The 20042-nt window shown below is 43.7% G+C and overlaps 1 protein-coding gene across 1 annotated transcript; it reads left to right on the top strand.

Moving 5' to 3' along the window:
• Window positions 1-1267: 1267 nt before the first annotated feature.
• LOC119403074 (uncharacterized) lies at window positions 1268-19703 on the top strand. The gene is made up of 5 exons (XM_037670022.1): window positions 1268-1399; window positions 4720-4864; window positions 6822-7039; window positions 7713-7996; window positions 19436-19703. The coding sequence occupies exons 1-5, from the start codon at window positions 1268-1270 to the stop codon at window positions 19701-19703; spliced, it is 1047 nt and encodes a 348-aa protein (XP_037525950.1).
• The last annotated feature ends 339 nt before the right edge of the window (window positions 19704-20042 follow it).

The raw sequence follows: 20042 nt of genomic DNA, 5'->3' as shown, positions 1-20042 counted from the left end.
ACTTCGCTCTAATAAGCTCTGGAGGTGCACTGTCGCATAGCCTGAAAACAGCTGAAGTTGCACATTACGACGTTACCTTATTACATAAAAAGAGACATTTGGCCTAGTTGGTGATAATACACTTCAGTGGGTGTTAATACACTTCTTTGGTGGCACTACACTTCAATGGGTGTTAATGCACTTCAAATATCGTTGTACGTAATGTTTACTGAAATATGATTAACATTTCTTTCAAAATGACTTTCACTTATTCATGTAACGTAATGGATCCGCAAAGCTGAGCATTCTTAGAGTACCACTAAGCGGAACGTAACCCTTAGCCTACATAGTGGATCAGCATAGTGGCTTAAACTTTTGGGAATATACCTAGTGGTTCTACTTAGTGAAACATTCTTAGTGGTTACTCAAAGTAGAACCTGTTTTCTACACAGCATATTTAGTTTTTAATTTAATGCAACACAGTGTCTCACTTAGTGAAATGTACCTTCCTCTTACTGCACGTATACGAGAAAAAGACATCTCACTTACGTAGTTCATTATATGATGAATGGCATAAACAGCGATATATAGTAACAGTGGCAAGACATTCCACTAAAGGAATAGTGAAAGCTCTAGGTGTCACTCATAACAGATAACTTTGGACGGAGATGGTCTTTACAGCAATATTTTTACTCTATTGAACCAACGTGGAACGCTAGTCGGTCTGTTCTATAACTTTTTATTTCTTTTCAGACTTTTAGTGGTTAACCACAATGAAAGCCACTGGGGTGTTAAAGTCAACGGAAGTTACACCGGGTTTACCGGACTAGTTGCCCGAGGTGTAAGTAAAAATTTCAACGGACACCACAATATGTTAGAAATTAGCTGAACCCTTTAGAATAGTTGCCACAGTATTTCCCTTTTGTAACTCCAGGTTCTTTGGAAATCCTGTTTCTACAAACATTTCCAAGCTACATTTATTCATTATTACGAGAGCCACTGCTGCGTCAGTGTTTTCAGAAAAGGGCCCACGGATAGATTCCCACATCTCAGTGATAGGAGTAATTCTTTAAAATTAGAAATACTGAAATGCTGCTACTGCGCCCCTGAATTTCTGTCATTTTGTATATATCACACGGAAAGCGTACCGTGTTGCATTACAGCAAATAACTGCATCAGCTGAAGTAATAAATATTCACAGACAGATATGCATAGCCATGTATGTATCAAGATGTATGAGCAAAATCAAAACTGTCCGCAGGAAAGTGACATCTTCGTGGGGCCGTTGATGCCGACCTTGGAGAGAATGGAAATGGGAGATATTACGCCACCTTACCTCTTCACTGAAATTCACCTGATGACATCGAAACCTGGCAAATATGTCGATACTTTTGCGTTTGCTTTCTCTTTCAGCAGTGAGGTAAGTTGCACATTTAGGCATATTAAGATTTGTGCGCTCATCACAAACGTACCGGCACTAGGAACTACAGTGATGCTACAAATACCTAGCTTCTTGCTTCAGAGAAAACAACCCAGAAAAATACAGACGTAATGGGCTGTTGTTGGTTTAGCGTAAAAAAAAATACTTCTGCACGCCGTCTGCATGCGCAACGTGTTATTTGCATAGCCAGATGCTTTGTTGCCGATATAAAGATAATGTGCAAACTGTCAAAATTGCTTCGAAATAAAATTAAAGTAAATAGTCACGTGAATGAGACAATATTATGAGAATTTTATTGAGTCTACATCTAATGACAAGCTGGTTGAGAGCGCAAATGAACTATTGCTACGTACAATTGTTAGCTAAAATGCATTGTACTTCATTTACTGTATTCGTGTAGGCGACTTGGAGGTACCTTCTAGGGACGCGAAATAACGAGAGGATAACTGCGTGAAGGGCAGCGAATTAGCAAAAATATTATGCAGCAAAAATAACAATTAAACCTTACCTTTAAACTCCTCATGTCGCGCAAAGGGAGTCCTAGGAAAATCACCGCCTCAGTACAACAACGATCACCCTGTTTTCTGAATTATATAAATGCACTCAATTCTATTCTCTGATGATATGATTCGTATAATGAGATAATGCACCTCTTGAAAGCAAGTGCCGTGTGGAAAAAAATATACACTAAAACATATTAGATTGAACTAGTCAAAAACGCCTCAGGCCGTGGCCATAGTGGCGACTATAGACTATTTACGTCGTAGTCTACATGGTCATCATCCGCGTAGACTCTATGAAATGCTTTTTCAAAGCATGGTGTTGACAATGGCTGAAGCTAGACAACATTATTTTAGTAACTGGAGGCTTTTGCATTGCTCGGACGAGAGGAAACTGTGAAATGAGTAAATTATACGCCCAGGAGCCAGATAAGAATTATAGAAGAGGTAAGATAATTTGTATATGCATTCGGCGAACTGTGAAGAGTAACATAAATAGAAAGTGTTGAAGGCCTTTACGGTAAAAGTGGCCTTCTCTCCAGTATTACTGAACAAAACTAACAACAAAGGTGTCATCCCCCGTGCTCTTTTTTTTTCATGGCGCGTTTACCTCCCTAATAATTATGGCTCAGGTACGGGTGACATATTATTTTGTTAGTGTTCTTGATAAGAGATGAAGGCACACAGTAAGAGTTGTCAGATGCCAACGCCAGCTTTGATGAGGGCATGGGGTAGCCTGATAATAACCTGAAACATTTTGCAACCTCCCCACGCATCTAGTTTTACGGCCAGACAGCTCTCTGGCGCCGATACTTCGAAAAACCTCCGCCAACCTGAGCAGTGCACAAGTTTTATCACTAGTTCTAATGGCAGCTAATGAGTTTTCTTTAATGAGTTTAGCCATAAAATGCTGCACGGTTATGCAGGTCCTAGGCAACAGGGTTATACTTCAAACCTATTGCTTGGCTGTAAAATGCTGTCGCGTGTTTGCCCCATCCATGCTCACTGTACATGCTCCGAGTCTTTCATAGGATAATAATTCCGGCAAGTTTGGGTAAGCTTAGAAAATTATCTCGGTGTAAAGGCTTACTTGAGTATACTTGACTCTTAGGTGAGCTCCCGCAGCAGCTCTCGTACGTAGGACGGCCTAATATCGAAAGTTATTAAGATTTCAACAATAAATCCAACTTAACACGACGCTGATGTAACACGACACTGTTTTCAAAGATATGAAATAGAAAAATGCTTTGGGAGCTCACATGGCCTCCTTGCTCGTGGTGAATAACTTGTGGCCGTATTCACAAAACTTCTCTTTCGTAAGTGTGTTTCCCCATTGGTCATCCGGCTTCGCTAATGATATGCCCCACGTCGTGATTGGATGAAATATTCTGTTACGAAAATGTTTAGCGCAAAACTTGCTTTTGAATGCTGGCGTTGTACTTTTGTCGTGTGGTGTTCGGTATGCGGTCACGATATACACCAATGAACCTTAAATGGGGCTGTTTTTGCTGTTGTGGATCGCAAGAACATATTTGCCTTTTAAACGTTGTCTATGTAAGCCAACAGAACTTCATATTCTTTATGCTGTGCGCTCAGTCTGTTACTGAAGATTAGTAACATGAAAAAAACAGAAAACTAACTCAAACTAATTTTGTAGCGTTAGCTACACTTGGCCAGCCGGAGCCGATTTCGTGTGGATCCTCATGAGCCGGGCTGCGCATGCGCGAGGATCAGTCATGTCACACAGCTGGCTGACCGCAGCCGGAATCTCACGCGCTCTCCGCCACCGCCGCGGGCGACTCGCAGCTGCTGGTCTGCGCGTTCGGGAGGAGTGGCGTCGTAGCCGCGGCAGACACACTGGTGCGGGCGCGCGAGCAGCTATTCGCCTTCGCCGCGCGCGACTTGCCGCTGCTGGTCTGCGCATTCGAGAGGAGTGACGTCGTAGCCATGGCAGACACACTGGCGCCGGCGCGCGCGCAGCTATTCGCCTTCGCTGTGCAGTCGCCGTCTGACACTGTGCTGCAGGCGCTTGATAGTGCCTCTGACTGGCGTTTGCAGGTGGGTAACGCCATGGAGAAGGAGAGCGCAAATGCTGCTCAACGGCACAGAAGAGCCGAGAAGCTTATCTCATAGGATCCCGAAGTAGTTGCCTGGCAGTTAGTGGTTCAGCGTATGAAGAATGAACAGAAGAAGGCTAATAATTGGAAGGCTAGACAATCTGGAAAGCTAAGAATAATCAGCTGAACCTTTGCTATCGCTACGTATATCCTGGCATGGCCGAGCTAAGCCACTGCAATTTTTTTACTCCTTGTCTAGGTAGGTTCAAGCTTGGCTGCTTGAAATTACGATACATTTTTCCTCTCATCATGTTTCCTTTATGCGCAAGTTTTCCTACAAATTTCATCAATTATTTGATTTCAGTTCGGCCTCTCTGCGCCCAACTTTTTACTTCAACCTCACGCCTTGTCGAGGTGAAGCGAACTAGTAACAACATCAACCAGTGAAATTATTGGATGGATACATCTGCGACACTATAAAAGCAAACGCGAAATCCGTACAAAGGCAAACTTTATTTAAAAGCATTGCGTTTAGCGCAAACAAGTTACGTATCTGTCAGAAGCAGATCAGACATTTTACGCCTAGAAAATGACTTCGCATGAGGATTTCGCAAGTGGCACGGAAGGTCTCCGTGTGAAGCCGCTCTCGCTTAGCGATTTTATGCTCGTATTGTTTAGCCGTAATGCAAACACTGGCATTGGAACTGATAATAATAGTATGGATGTGCAATCTCGTTCCCAGGTGTGGGCTGGCCTCTTCTTTTCCATGCTTCTTATTACTACGATGTTCACTGTCGACAAGTGCACTCGAGAAAACAGCACGAAGGGCATGATTCGAAAACTCGGGAGCAGTTTCTGGCTATGCTGCACGTATTTCTTCACTTCAGGTAATTTGGTCTTCAACTTCAACTTCACTGGTAGCGACCCTAAGACCGATGCGATTTTATCGGTGCAGCCGTAATATCATTCCGCTAAGCATGCATATAACCTGAAAAATCGCGAATTTCTTTTCTGTTTACCTATGGAGAACGGCCTTCAATACGCAATCGCAAAGTATATCTCATGACATTCTGTAGAAAGTTATCTACTTACGAAATAAAAACAACGCACATCACCTCACCTCATCACCTCATCACCTGCACCAGTTATATTGTTTACTGTTTAACTCATATCCAAAAGTACACGGGACATGCACACCTAAACATGGCACTATGCAGAGGTGTGGGAAGCAATGTTCGCCATTTATAAAACAGGTGTGTGGAAGATTGATTTAGATACAACAGAGTGTTGCAGTAGAACACAATTTTGCATTCGTACTGGCGTCTGTATAAATCGTAAACCTTCCTAAGAAGAAAACGCCGTTCCATCTATGTTGCAACTTTATTTGGAATTGTTCAGCTGACTTATTTTACTCAGATGGAGTTTTATTCAAAACTGTTCTACTTATCAGTGATAACCAGGTGGAACAAGATGGTCAGTCTTGAAATTCGCAAACTTATCCAGAACATGTATTTCTTTCTGTTTGAGAACCGCACAAGAATTTCTCATCGCAGCTATTCGCACGTAAGGTAGGACTTAAGAACAAAAATATGCGGCGTAGCTTCTTTTCTAGATTATTATGTGGCAAAATCTTCGCTGCGCATTGAAGATTGTGATAAAAAGAGGATTCAATATGCATATTCTGCATTTGTACATTGAGTGCACCTTCTTCTCAAACACATTCAAAATGATGAAAGTACAAAAAAAAAAGGCTTCAGGTCACTTTTAATTGTAAGGTGAAAGCGCATATCCACATCAGATAAAGTTTCAATAACTTTATGTCTCTTAAAGATAACGCATCATGAGCTCACAGGAAATTTGAGCTCCGCTAGCTTCGTGGACTACAGTAAACACGAGACAAGACTATTCTTGTAACGGTAAAAAAAATGTAGAAATAGTGTTCATTATTATTTCAAACGAGGCAAATGTCTTCAGAAATCGGAACTTAACCGAGAGGAACCTCTGTTAAGCTGCCTAACCAGGGCTCATTACAGTAGAAAAGCGCGGAGATTTTCAGCGCTGATCATTAATGAACACCACGTGCTTTCGCAGCGTTTTTTTATGTATTTTTGACAAAATATCATGAATTCCTTCCTCTCATCTCCACCTGCTTCCCTCGCTGCATTTGTGCTCAATTGCAAGGTACGTGCCAACGTGACCACTGTCCAAGCTCATTAAAATTGCTTCAGTTTCTCCTGAATACGCCAAGCGTTTCGAGAGTACTTGTAGTTACCGGCGCGTGTGCCGAGCCGCTGCTAGCCCTTCATTTCTGCTATCAGCGTTTGCATAACGCCGAAAACAAAATTGATTCCATTTCACTTAATATGTCGTTACGTGCCTTACCATTCATTATAAGCGCTCGAGGCGTTAGCGAAGGTGCGTAGGCCTTGACACCTAGAAATTAAGCAATAGTGAGCTCCCACAACTCATCCAAATGTTCATGGAAAATGATCTACCAAGGCACGTCAGTAGAGACAATGATGTTATGAGACAACTTGTCTTTTTCAAGGCATAAATTAATTTTCATAAGAACGTCTATGTACAGCAGTGAGCACTATAAGAGGGAACACACGATTCCTGTTTACTCAGCGAATACCTGTAATGCGCCGATAAGAATGTGACGTTTGGAACTGCAACAGCTACCATTCCGCTTGAGCTTTCCTCGTTGGGAACACTTTTGGGCTTGCCGACTGGGTTTAGCTGCTGTGACTTTTCAATTTTATTTATGTGTTCCCTTTCGTATTGTGCCCGGCTGTACGTGTAACTACGTCATTGAGGCTAACTTTCAACACTGTGGTGTCGCAGCGAGTCATAAAAGAGGGGCGAAGGTGTCGACCCGAATTCTACTCGGATCTTGGAGCCTCTTCTTATTCATCATTGTTACGGCGCTGAGCAGCTGCCTCGTTAGCACCATGCTCGTGAAGGGTACCGAAGATCACGTGGACAATCTTGAAGACATCCTCAGATTTCCGAAGCTCAAGATCCTCGTGGAGAGAAGGACTGGCTTTGAACATTTCATCATGGTGAGCACAAACAAAGTGGGCCATTCTTTCCGCTAGGGGCTTCTTTGTAACCGAAGTCCGCCGGGGTCTTACAGTGGTTACGGCGGCCGCCAGCCGACAAGAAGGTCGCGGGTTCGATGCCGGCCGCGGCGGTAGCATTACGATGGAGGCGAAATGCTGGAGGCCCGCATAATGTGCGATGTCAGTGCACGTTAAAAAACTCCAAATGATAGAAATTTCCGGAGACCTCCACTACGGCGTGCCTCATAATCCTATCGTGGTTTTGGCACATAAAACCCTCTTCTTCTTCTTCTTCTTCTTCTTCTTCTTCTTCATCATCATCATATTATTATTATTATTATTATTATTATTATTATTATTATTATTATTATTATTATTATTATTATTATTATTATTATTATTATTATTCGTAAGCGAATATGCTCGGTAAAATTGTAGGGTTTGCCGTGAACTATTAGAGTATAATGGGTAGGTGGGCAAGGTGGTTCGTTAGTGAATGAACTGTGCATATCCTGTCCATTAGCCTGTCTCTTTGGTATTCGTTTCCTTTGCTACTGATTACTGTCCTCCTCGTCACTCCCCCAATCTAGGTACGCCAATACGTTAATCTTATGTGGCTCACCTCTCGGTCTTTGGTTTTATTTCCTTACGCCTTTCTGTCTGAACAATGCAGAAAACAACAACACCTTTCTTCAAAAAGCTGCAGCGTCGAGTAGAACTCATTCAAGGCTCAACCATTCCGGGAGCAGTTCAAGATGACACCTTTGACCGCGTCGAGGGTGGAGGTCACGTGCTCCTGCACGAGCGCAACTTCCAGGATGCCACGTTGGCGGCCCGCTACGCGAAGCGTGGCCAATGCAGCTTCAGACGGGCGCCTCGAGGTCTGCACCTGCAGGCCGTGGGCATGATGCTGAGGAAGAGCCTGAACCCGGACATCAAGCGCACCATAAACGCTCAGTACGTAAACACGGCTTAACCCTTTAAATACCCTCAAACCCCAATTCGACCGATACTCGGATGGCGCCGTCAAAAAAATAATGAAAATCACACCATCTCCCGCTAAAGGGGACCATGAGGTGATGCGAAGCAGTGTTTCGGCATGTAGAGCCCGCGTTTCAGAGGTGGAGTGGTGAGAGGGAAAGGGGAGAGGGAAAGTAGAGGATTAAAGAAGAGGGGGAGGGAAAGTGATAGGGGAGGGGGAGGGGGAGAGGTGATAGGGAGAGGGGGGGCGAAAGGGGGAGAGAGGGGAGGGAGAGGCGGAGCGGAGAGGAGGAGTAGAGAGGGGAAAGGTGAGGGGGATGGGAAAGGGAAAGGGGAGGAAGAAAGAGAAGGGGGAAAGGGAAGGGGAGAGGCGATGTGGAGAGGGGTAGGGGGAGAGGGGTAGTGGAGAAGGTTTGCGCATGCGCAGTAAGTGTGGTCACGCCGCACACCACCACCACCACCACCGGATTGAGCTCCGCTCTAAGATGCTTCACATCTAAAATAAATTAGCATCGCTAGCACTAAGACTCGCAAGACTGGGTCTCAAAAGAGCTGCTGGGCACCTAGCTGGTCCTGGATTGGTTAGGCTTTCGCGCTCTCACCTTTCTCTTTCCCGTCCTTTGCTTACTAATATACATGGCTATGCTTGCTCTATTTTCTTACATATTTCTTTAGTCTGCGTATCTTTTTCTCTCTATGCATATAGACAAAGCTAGCCCACAACAGCTGTGCTATAAGACTCTATAGCGCGTTTGTGCCACAGAAATTGGGCGAATCCCACTCCTCCCCACACTGGTCCACTAAATATGAAGGGAACACACGGGCGGCGAACACCGATTAGGAGTCGAGCGTTGAGGCTTATCTTGTCGACCGTCTTTACCGAGAGCTTGGGTGGTGATTGAGAGCGTGTCGGTTCATGATGATGATGATTTTCTACCTACGACACACGGCGGACCTTGACCATAACAGCTCTGCTGCAAATATAAAGGGAAAGGGTGAGACACCTGTAGCAAATAATAGCTTGATATTAACACGTCGCTTAGATAAGTAGCGTTTTTTTTAACATATTTTGCTGTATCTTGAACTTATGTGCCACACGCACACGCGAAGATGAATCGAAAGGCGGTATTTTCTGGGGAGCTATAGGGAACCCAAGCCCAGGTTTGGGCGCGACGCTCGCGCGGCTGAGCTATGCGTTACTGGGGGCAGTCGCTGTCCGTGAAGGCGGTCGTCGCCGGATTTGCCAGCGGCGGCGGCAAGAACACGTGCGCGCATGCGCTCCTCATTCGGCCCACAGCACTACTAGTCAGCAATAGTTACATTGTGACGCACCACAGATGCAATGCGAGAGCTCTGCGAGTGCGCGGAAGCGGGGGCGGCCGTGTTGTGGACGTGGATGCCCCCAGTTGCGATAAGAGCAGTGGCGCCGCTCGACGTTGCTTTGGAAGCCTATAGACAGCGCACTGCCGCGCTTTGCTTGGCATACTCCCCTTACACCCGTGAGTGGCCCGTGATATGCAGTTCTTAATGAGCAATAGCGAGGCGGGCGTGTTGACATTTTGCGGGGCCGCAGCGCCCTCTCCACTTTGTTTCCGTCAGCGGCTGCCGCGAATCACCGCGCGTCTGGTTCGAGGCTATTTGCCACGCGCTCGCGTGTTCCCTGTCATAACGCTCACGGTATTATTTATTTATTTATTCATCAAATACCCACAGCGCCTTCATAGGCATTACAGTGGGGGGATACATAAAGTACATAATACAAAAATACAGGTTACATGCGTAGTACACATTTATGTGCACCATTTGTTACCGCTATTTGTATCGACTAGGGGCTAAGAAAAAGCAAAATACATAGTGCTTTGGACCAACTGAACCTCCTCTATAATAAACTTTTCTGCAATTAACGTCATGTTAAAGGTTTACTGCTGCATATGATCACTTTGCTGACGGCACTACCATGTTCGACAAGTCGTTGGACGGGCGGCTTCCCGTCAGCTATGTCAAAACTATAATTTTTCTTTGTTAAAAAGGAAAATAACTGAACACAAATTTGCACTATATTTCTAGCCGGACAGTTCATTCTATTTATGCAAAAATAGTGGACGAATGAATTACGAATGACTATCTGTTTAATTATATTTTAATTATGAATAATGACCATAAGACACATAAACTAACGTATTATCACAATATTTTTCTTAGAATAGAATATCGAGTGCCTTGCTACTACGTTGTATTGATTTGACACTTTTACAGGCAGTTCTTCATAGGTGTCGGCTGAAAGGGTAAAGTATGGCGTGGTTGTTAAAGCAACGTTCGATTTGGCGCTGCTGGCAGAAGTAGACGCGGACATTGAAAATTGGACATTAATCATTTTTGCAGGAAGAGTACAAAATGTTCATGGGGGGAGGCAAGGACTAAGTTCTAAAAACCCTAACGAGGTCTTCACTCCTTGATGAATAATACAGCCTGCATCAGTTGTCATAACATACCAAACGTTTCATAACGCACAAAGTATATGCATGGTTTTACATCTTATCACAGGCATGTATTTTTAACGCGACACAGGCTTATCACAGGCATATATTTTTAGCTCGTATCGCAGAAATTCCGCCGTCGGCGTCGGCACCGTTGGTTGTGAGCGAAAAATCATCATCTTGTCCGTGACCGAAAAATCGAAAAAGCTGCAAATAAAAGAAATAATAAAAATGTTGGGTCCGAGTGAGAATCGAACCCAGGCCGTCTGCGTGGCAAGCAGGTGTTCTACCACACAGCCACGCCTCTTTTTTTTTTTTTTTTTTTTCTTTCATGGTATTTATTCAACATAGGATAGCACTTGAAAGCATTTGAATACAGACAAAGAACTAATATGTTAATTATGCTCTTATCGCAACACAATGACGAACAGAAGGCACTACAGAATTCGCAATCACCTCTATAGCGGATACATCACATAACTGATTTTCCAATTGTGTGCTAGAACAGCGGTAAGGATAAGCACCTCACCAATGCCGTATACCATTCTGGTTGATATTCCATTTGCTCGTAGACATCTCTTAGCTGAGTGACCAACCTAATGAAGTGGGCTGTTGAGGAAACTATCGGCTCTGCGTTTCTCTGCAACATGCGCGTCTTCCACAGGCTATGCATTCCAATGAGAAGAAACATGTCGGATGGTATGTCATTACAACTCGCTGGCAAGAGATATCGCACGGAATGGGAATTTAGCACAAAGTCTTTTTGAAGAGTTCGTTGGAGCACATCCCAAAATAAGATTGCATCTCTGCAGCCTATAAAACAATGTTCAATTGTTTCTGGCACATCACACAGAGGACAATCAACGGACGACACAAAAATGTCTCTTGAACGAAGCCAAGTCTTCACAGGCAAAGTCTCTGAATGTAATTTAAAAAAGAACGTTTTTGTCGATGGTGTCAGCGGCATTTTACGTACTCGATCTAAGACATCATGTCCTGGCAGTCCCAAGTATTTTGCACGATAAAGTGGTGGCGGAAACAGCATCGCTATTAAATCTCTGTAAAGATTTTTGCGTGATACACAGTACAAATATTCATTTGAAAACCTAACTGTTAAAAAACGAACAGAGAAATAAACTTCTCGCATAAATCCCCATAAACATGGTCGCGGAGAAGAATCGGATGAAACTACTAGATTAGGTAGCACATTTACCAGGTTTACCTGCAAGAATGCTCGAATAATAGGATGGGAAGCGTCGCGGAAAAAGAAGTAGCGAGATACAATTTGCCACACGTACAGATGTACTAGACCTAGCCCACCTGCACTAACTGGTCTGAATAGATTGTCTCGTCTCATGGATTCATATGTTGATGACCATATAAATGTTGCAAATTTACGATGAAAGCTCTGAATATGCGCTCTAGCACAATGCAGCACTTGTAGTACATAGAAAAGTTTTGTAGCCAAAAACTTGTTGCACGTTTCCGCTTTACCGAAAATTGAAAGGTTATGTGGTATAAAAGATTTAGCATAACGCTCAAGGCCTGCCACCCTATCTTTCCAGTACTGTGCGCTTGACTTGTGTGCACTTAGTGGAACACCAAGATATTTTGGTGGCACCACAGACCACTCAATACCGGCAAACTGATCAGGTGTAGATCCCCATGACCCAAACCACAAACCTGAACTCTTAGAATAGTTTACCTGTGCGCCTGAGACGCTACCAAATTGCTCTATTGCATCAACAATCCTTTCAATACTGGGTTTGTCAGTACAAAAAAAGGCAATGTCATCTGCATATGCTAAAACTTTAACTTCATTCTCTAGCAGTCTGAAGCCATGAACATTGTGAGACTGAATAATATGCAAGCACATCGGTTCTAAGTATAGAGAAAAAAGGAGCGGCGACATAGGACATCCCTGCTTAACAGAAGAGCTGATAGATATAGGCTGCGAGAGATGACCGTTCACTATTAGGCGGGTAGAGCAATTATTATAACAAAGTTTCACTCCTTTTAACAGTGTTGAGCCCACATTAGCTTGCTGTAAAAGGGAAAACAGAAACGAGTGAGAAACACGATCAAATGCCTTTGCGAGGTCAACTTGCAGTAATGCAAGTTGGTCAAAAGAATTTGAGCAAAAATCTAGAATAGTACGAGCGATGTGGATGTTAGTCTGTATAGAACGGCCTTTCAGTCCACATGTTTGATGGGGTCCAACAACAATCGACATTACAATCTGCAACCTATTAGCTAAAATCTTGGCAAAAATCTTATAGTCTACGTTACATAACGTTATGGGCCTGTAACCATCAGCATGACGTAATTTTTCTTTATCAGCACTCTTTGGAATCAAAATTGTGTGACTTTTTGTGAAAGACTGTGGAAAAGCCTCGATCTCTAACGCCTCTGAGAAAATTCTCATTAGAATGGGACATAGACGTCCCTTAAATGCCTTATAAAATTCACCTGATATTCCATCAGGACCTGGTGTTTTCGATAAAGGCAATTGATCGATGGCAAGTTCTAGCTCTTTCTGAGTAACAGGGCCGCTTACAAGTGAACAATCTTCATCTGTTAATGGCTTAATGAGGGACACGAATTGATCAAGAAGTTGAACATTCTGAGCAGAAGTATTAGCACTTAACAATGTTCGGTAGTTGTTCTCAAATTCTGCCATGATATCATCTGGATTGGTCACCAAAGTACCATTAGAGTATACTTCCCATATCATTTTTGACATTGCGTTTCGATGCTCGTCAAGCAGAGCCTGACGAGTTGGTTTCTCGGAATTTAGTGCTCGATTATTGCGCGAGCGAATACGCGCACCTCTGTAGCGTTCTGCATTAAAATGTTGAATTTCACATTTGATACTAGCAATTTCTTCAACACATGAACCAGGTGCTTCACTTTCTATCTCATAAAGGCTTCTGAGGCTATTCTCTAGCATCTTTTCTTCGTTTTTCTTATAGAACGATTTTACAGAACTTTGTTCTATAGCGAGTGCGCGCACCTCTTGCTTGAACAACTCCCATGCAGCAAATAAAGGTAAATCAGCGTTAAAACAAGTGGTCATAGTTTTACACACCTCAGTAGTAAATGCTTTGTCGCTTAAAAGGGTGGAATTAAATTTCCAAAGAGCCCAACGAGGACGGAACTTTACATTGGAATTTTTTCCTAGTTGAGCAATGACGATGCAATGGTCTGAAAACGATACTTCAAGGACTTTCTCATACACGTCTCGATAGAATTTACATCTCTTCAACCATTCTTTCGCGTGGGTGGTCATGTGTTACTGAACCGACACAGCCACGCCTCTGCTTGGAGCTGCACTGAAAGTAACTTTGATGCTTCCCAAAAATAGGCGTCCTGTATACAGGTGTCACAGTACGATATGTAATATGGCAGTAATATTGCGTGGTACAAGCGTACATTGCCATCGGGCGTCACACCACGTCAATATCATAACGACTTGGTGGTTTAAAGACAGCCACCCATTACAAAAGAAACACACATTACAGCGCATATTCCCTTAAGACCACGTAGTGGGTGCAGCGCAACTTCGAAAAAGTTTCTCGCGCATAATTGCTCCTGGCTTAGAGCATGTTACCCATTACGTAAGGCACACACCTTAGTGCGCGCATTCTGTTTAACACTCGTAGTGTTCGAAGTGCGCACTAGGGGCAGGATATAGCTATCGCGTTCAACTCTTAAAGGCGAAGCTTAAGCGTCTCCCAATTTTTTTTATATATACTTATTCAGAGGTATCTATTACATTCAAGACACACGAAAGAAAGAAGGGGAATTCTAAGGGCTTGTTATTCTTGTTAGACAGAATCTTGGTGAAATCCAACAGACAGTGACGCCAAGGAAGATATAGGGGACGGCATTTGTAGTCTTAAAACTGTATTGGGGTAATTGTAAATAAATGGGAAGAAATTAAAGTGCACGAAACGATAACTTGCCGCCGGTAGGAGCCAAACCTGCAACCTTCCAATAACGCGTCCGTTGCTCCATCAATTGAGCTACTGGGACGGTCATCCTCCCGTCTACTTTTCGGGTATTTATGTTCACGTAAAGCAGGGAGTGTTAATCAGCGCCGCTCGTATGGCGGTGAGTGTGAAACAATAATTTTATTTAACGCCATGCCTATTTATACATACATACACGTTCAAAAAGTCATACATACATTATACTGTAAAAAATGCTGATTGAACGTGTATATTGTGCAGTCTTGGTTGTTGGTTAAGGAGGCTGGTTAAGTGACGCAATTACAAATAATGCTTACGTCCTATCAGGCATTTCATTAGTGGATAGTCTATGCTGCACATTTCTTTGCATGGGAAAGAAACCGAAGGAGGACACACTTTTTCAAAAGTACATAATACACGGCATTCCACTGCTACAGTCCTCGAACTATGCATACCTTGCCACACAGTTGAAGTTACATCCCGCAGCCTGATAGGTGCACCACCAACGTTCAGAAGTTGTTTGTCTTTATGAAATATTTTACATAATTACAACAACTTTGTCTGAATTTAAAGTCTTGTTTTCATACTAAAGCAATATACTAAAAAGTACTAACTGAAAATACCCACTTCATGGATAATAACACTGCGTGCGAATCTGTAATAGTCTGAGTTAAAGGTAGGCAGTAACGCGTTTTCACATCGTTTTCACATTGTTCCGCTAAATATAACATGTTCACTCAAAATAAACTTCGTGTCCATGATATTACTGCTGTTTTAACAATCTGCTTACCTAGCTTGATTGAAAGCTTTCTTTTCCTGCGACGCAGGGACGAGATTTCGTGTCCGTCTTATAGCGTAACGAATTACTGTGTTTTTTTTTAATCTGTACCAGACCAACCACTGCTAATAAACTATGTATCCGGTATAGTCAATCTGATCGAGCTACCCTTGTCTAGTCCAACACTGCTGAAAAATTCTCCGGGAAATGACGTACGAAAAACTACATAAAACTCATCCGTGTAATTAATTTCGTGTTGCTGCATGGTCCCCTTAACTATTACTTGTGATTTTAATTAACAGCTAACTCTAGGAAACCTGTAAAACCAGCGTTACTGCAATGCGCCATTGTCAAAACTAAGATGGAGTCTTGGAGCTGGTAGAGTGCAGTTAGCGATATGTCTCTTCTTTAAGCGAACGACTGCCTAATATGTTTAATGCAGAGCAGCAAGAACAGTGAATGAACACCACTTTTGCTGCTCGTTATTCAGACAAGTTTCGTGCCGCGACGAAAAGCAAAAAGCCTTCACGGATTGCGCACCTAGGCTAGGAGCGGTGCATAAGCGTAATTACAGAATATGCTTCGGAATGTTCTCATTTTGGTGTGCGGAAGTTCTTGGTTGCCGTAATAAAAGCACGCGCTCACGTTGAAGATTGATCGTTGCAGTCCTTGTTCATTTTGTTTTTGTTTAATATTCACTCTGTGTCCGCGGGCACGCCCCTCACAGCTCACCACACCCTTGTTCTGTCGCAACTACAGAAAGCAAGCAGCGTACCCCAGTTTAACACTTACAACTATGGCATGATAATGGCTAGCTGAGGAAAAGTGGCAAAAGCAATGATTTTACAGATGCCGGCCTCCTTGTTCAAGGGGCATAAGTTAAAACAGGAGACCGCATTCTTTGAGTTCCTTTACAATTATTAACAGATTTCCTTTAGGGAAGATGCTCGTCTGAAGACCCGAATTAACGCAGGTTTGTTCCCTGCAGCGGCAGTCGCATTTCGGTGGGGGCGAAATGGTAGAAGCCCGCGTACTGTGCGATGTTAGCGCGCGTTAATAGACCTCTGACAGCGAAATTTTTGTTTGTGACTTTATTACTGTAATGTGTAGCTTTGTGCCTGGTAACACCGTAATTGAATCGTAAATTCTGCAACGTATCGCATAACAAATGCTAGCGTCATTAATTGTGACCATTTTACAATCACTTCGAAACGCCCGCCTAAATATCATAAGAAACTAGCGCCCCATGCGGGGGAGAGCCCAAGCTGTGTTGACGTTGAAAGCGCTGTTTTCAAATCGGGTGCCCCGCGCGTGGTAGAGATGGAAACGATGTGGATGCCTCGGTATGAGTTAAGCCTGTTAAGCGCGTGTCCCCCCAGGAAAACTACCTCGAGAGCAGGCCTACAACAGAGCGAGAGGGGTGAGGAACAATAGGCCTCTCTGGGTGCCAGTTGTGAAATTGCGCGTGCACCGCAAATATTCTGTGGTGTCCACAGTACTTGTTTTACTCGTAGAGCGTAACAGGGGGCCAAGATCTACGTCATACCAGCGGTGATGTGGCGAGGGGCTGCCAACTCAGACGAGTACTTTACAACGAGATGAACTTACTTTAAAACCAAATTAATAATCTTAAAGACAGTGTTCGACACTCATAATTCGTCAGAAGTGTCCACGCATACAGGAAAGTTAAACAATGCAAACACCTCGAAGTTTCAATTTTGTTGTCAGGGGTGCTTTAAAGAACACCAAGTGTTCGAAATTTTCGGAGCCGTCTACTAAGGCTTCTCTCACGAATATATCGTGGTTTTGGCACGTAAAGCCCTCAATATTATTTCTATTAGTGAAGCTGAAGTGCTTCATCATACAGTGTCATCAAGCAATTTCAATCTCAATTTCTTTTTGTTCAATATATTAAGAAATTTACTGAGAGATACCTTTTGTTAAGAACAACCATTATCTTGTACGGTTTGGTCAGCGCTTAGAACGCATTGTGCAGACAAAGAGAGAAGGTGAAAATGATTTAAAGGAATGTCAGACAGGTTACATACATGGGGTTTGCTATCCTGCACTGGCGTAACAAATTGCAAGTGTAAAAGATGGACTTAACCTTACATACATCAAAATGGGTGAGGGAACACATTTGTGTTAAGGACATCTTAGTCGAAATCTCGAAGAAGAAATCGGCACGGGAAGGGCATGTAGCGAGAAGGAAAAATAAAAGCTGGTCATTAAGTGTAACAGACTGTAATTCCGAGAAAAGGCAAGTGCGCAAGGCGGAGGGGAGAGGCGGGGGGCGAAAAGTTAAGTGGGTATATGACGTCAAGAAGTTTGTGGGTATAACGTGGTCATAGCAAGCACTAGACTGGTTGAATTGGAGAAACATGAGCTAGGCACTTGCCCTGCAGTGGACGTAGTTAGGGTAATAATGAGGATGACATCAAACTGTCTTATATATCTTTTTAATGACCGCTAACAAACCTTCGTCAACATCACCAGACGTAGTCAGCACTGGTCAGCATTAAATAGCAGTAGTTATGTGCAGCGGCAATTTGCGGGTCAGTTCGGTAACGAACTAACGATCATCGTCCAGCAATAGCCAGCATTATCGAACTCTGGCCAATGATATTCAACAGTGCTCGTGTTATGAGCGTTATTATGGCAGCTGTGTGTGCTGATCTTATGCTCGTCCAGCGATTGACAAATGGTCGACTTCACAATACCTCGTACACTGTTGGCCACTTTTCTCACAGTGTTTCCTACAATATTTACTAGAGGGCACTGTGGCGCGGCGATCGTTGAACCCCAATGGAAATGATGGGTAGTACGTGGATTTGTCTAGTTTATGTGCCTGCGGCTTCGAACACACTTGTGGCTTCGTTTGTTGTTGTGTTTTGACTTTTGTTTTGCGCAAAAGAGTGGTTCGTTGTGAACCTCGTGAACTTATTTGAATTGATCGCGCTAAAGGAGTACTGACACGATTTTGAGACATCGGAAAACAGACATTTTACGCTTCCTTGGTATGCATTGTTAATGCTCTCCACGCGCCGCAGTCAGACAACACGTATAAAATATTTTACTTTGATTTTAAAGTTTTCATCGCTTAGCATCTGCAAGCAAGCCCCACCGCAATGGACATTATCCCGACGACGAGTCAACATGGTTCCACAGTGTTCGCGAATTCTGCGTCCTGCATGCAGTCTAAACCGCAGAAATCACTGTTGGAGTCGATGGACGACAATTCACTAATCGATATTAACGTGCACCACGAGCAGATGACAGATCTGACGCTAGTACGTCGCGAGTTGCTGTTTCCCCGTGACGTCACACTGCAATGACACATCACTGAGAAGCCGCCCCCTCTATATTGAAGCCAAAGGTGTTTTTTTTAAAGGTAGCGTTATTAAAAGTATTTTCGATGCATTCCCAGGCACCACGGTACTCCTTTTACGGTTCTCAACATGAGCTTTTTTATTTAGCTCAAAAATTCTAAAATATTTAAAATTCGTGTCACGGCTCTTTTGAAAGGGTCAAACTGGTGAAGTGGGACTGCTGAACGTTTGATGAACTTTGTCTTACGACGAAGCGGCGGCAGGCCACACGGAGCCACACAGAGCCAAAAGAACACAGCTTGGGCAAAGCAATGCACTACCCACCGTTCCTATGCTGGCTGAAGCGCCATGAGTCACAGCTCCCATACATAGGCTTGCGCAGGGTTCCCCATAAAGGCAGGCGGAGAAGTCCCGTTGGTCCAGTTCGAAAGAAAGCAAGGTTCGCAGTGGAGGCAAAAATGAAAATGAAGGGCTGAAGTGCTTCCCACAACGACCTTCCTTTGGTCCTCGGCTTTTCAGGCGTAAAAATGGCAAGTAAACAGTTCATAGAATGCAACATCAATAGTCCTACACGGCAATTATTGTCAAAAAGCTGCATGGCCATAACCTCGCACTTTAAGCAACCACAGGACAAGTCCGACGGAGTAAGGGCACTGGGCAGGCTTTGCGCCCCCTCGTGGAGGGGAGGGGGAGAGGGTCGCACCCCCAGGTCCTCCGTGCACATGCCTATGCTCCCATAGACAATAGCGCCAGATTTTTCTCTAGTGTTCTATTATGAAGTTCTGCCTTTCACTTCCTATTGCGCTCCAAGGCAGAAAAGATTACCTCTATAACGCCTCTTTCTTTTCTTTATTTTTCAGCCTTAGGAGGGCATTCGAAATGGGCCTCCAGGACAGGCCAATTGAACCGTTCATATTCAACGCGTCCAGATGCTACGTCGAAGAGCCCGAAGAAGCTGCCGCCTACCGACTGGAAGATATGCAGGGGGCGTTCTTTTCCTTGGTGTTAGGGCTGACCCTTTCCTTGGCAGCTTTCGTGATGGAGCTCACAGTGAAGCGCTGTCCACCGTTCAGTACGAGATGCCGCATGCTACTGGACAGTGGACGTAAATTAACCGAAGGAACCTAAGCCCCATCTGTCTTGACTGTTGTATATGGGTCATTCCATGCCAACTGTCCCTGTCGGGGCGCTCGACAAAAATCAATATCTCTGAAAAAATCTGAGAAAATTACACACATATAGGCATTAGTTCTACAGTATTTTCCCAAAATATTCTGAGCGGTAAAAACTTTTCGGGCACGTGAGCACCATTTGAAATTCTCGATATGGTGGAAAACCAGGTACGAAAGAAAAATTCGCTATAAATGGGCCGTTTGACGCATTCATTCGAAACTTGCTTTTTGGGGTTTTTAGAGCATCGCGCTTTCATTATAGGACAGTTGCTTAGAGTAGCTTTATATTTTTCAC

The sequence above is a fragment of the Rhipicephalus sanguineus genome, chromosome 8, assembly GCF_013339695.2.
Source record: "Rhipicephalus sanguineus isolate Rsan-2018 chromosome 8, BIME_Rsan_1.4, whole genome shotgun sequence".
Lineage (NCBI taxonomy): Eukaryota > Metazoa > Arthropoda > Arachnida > Ixodida > Ixodidae > Rhipicephalus > Rhipicephalus sanguineus.
This window is presented reverse-complemented; position numbering and strand designations above follow the sequence as displayed.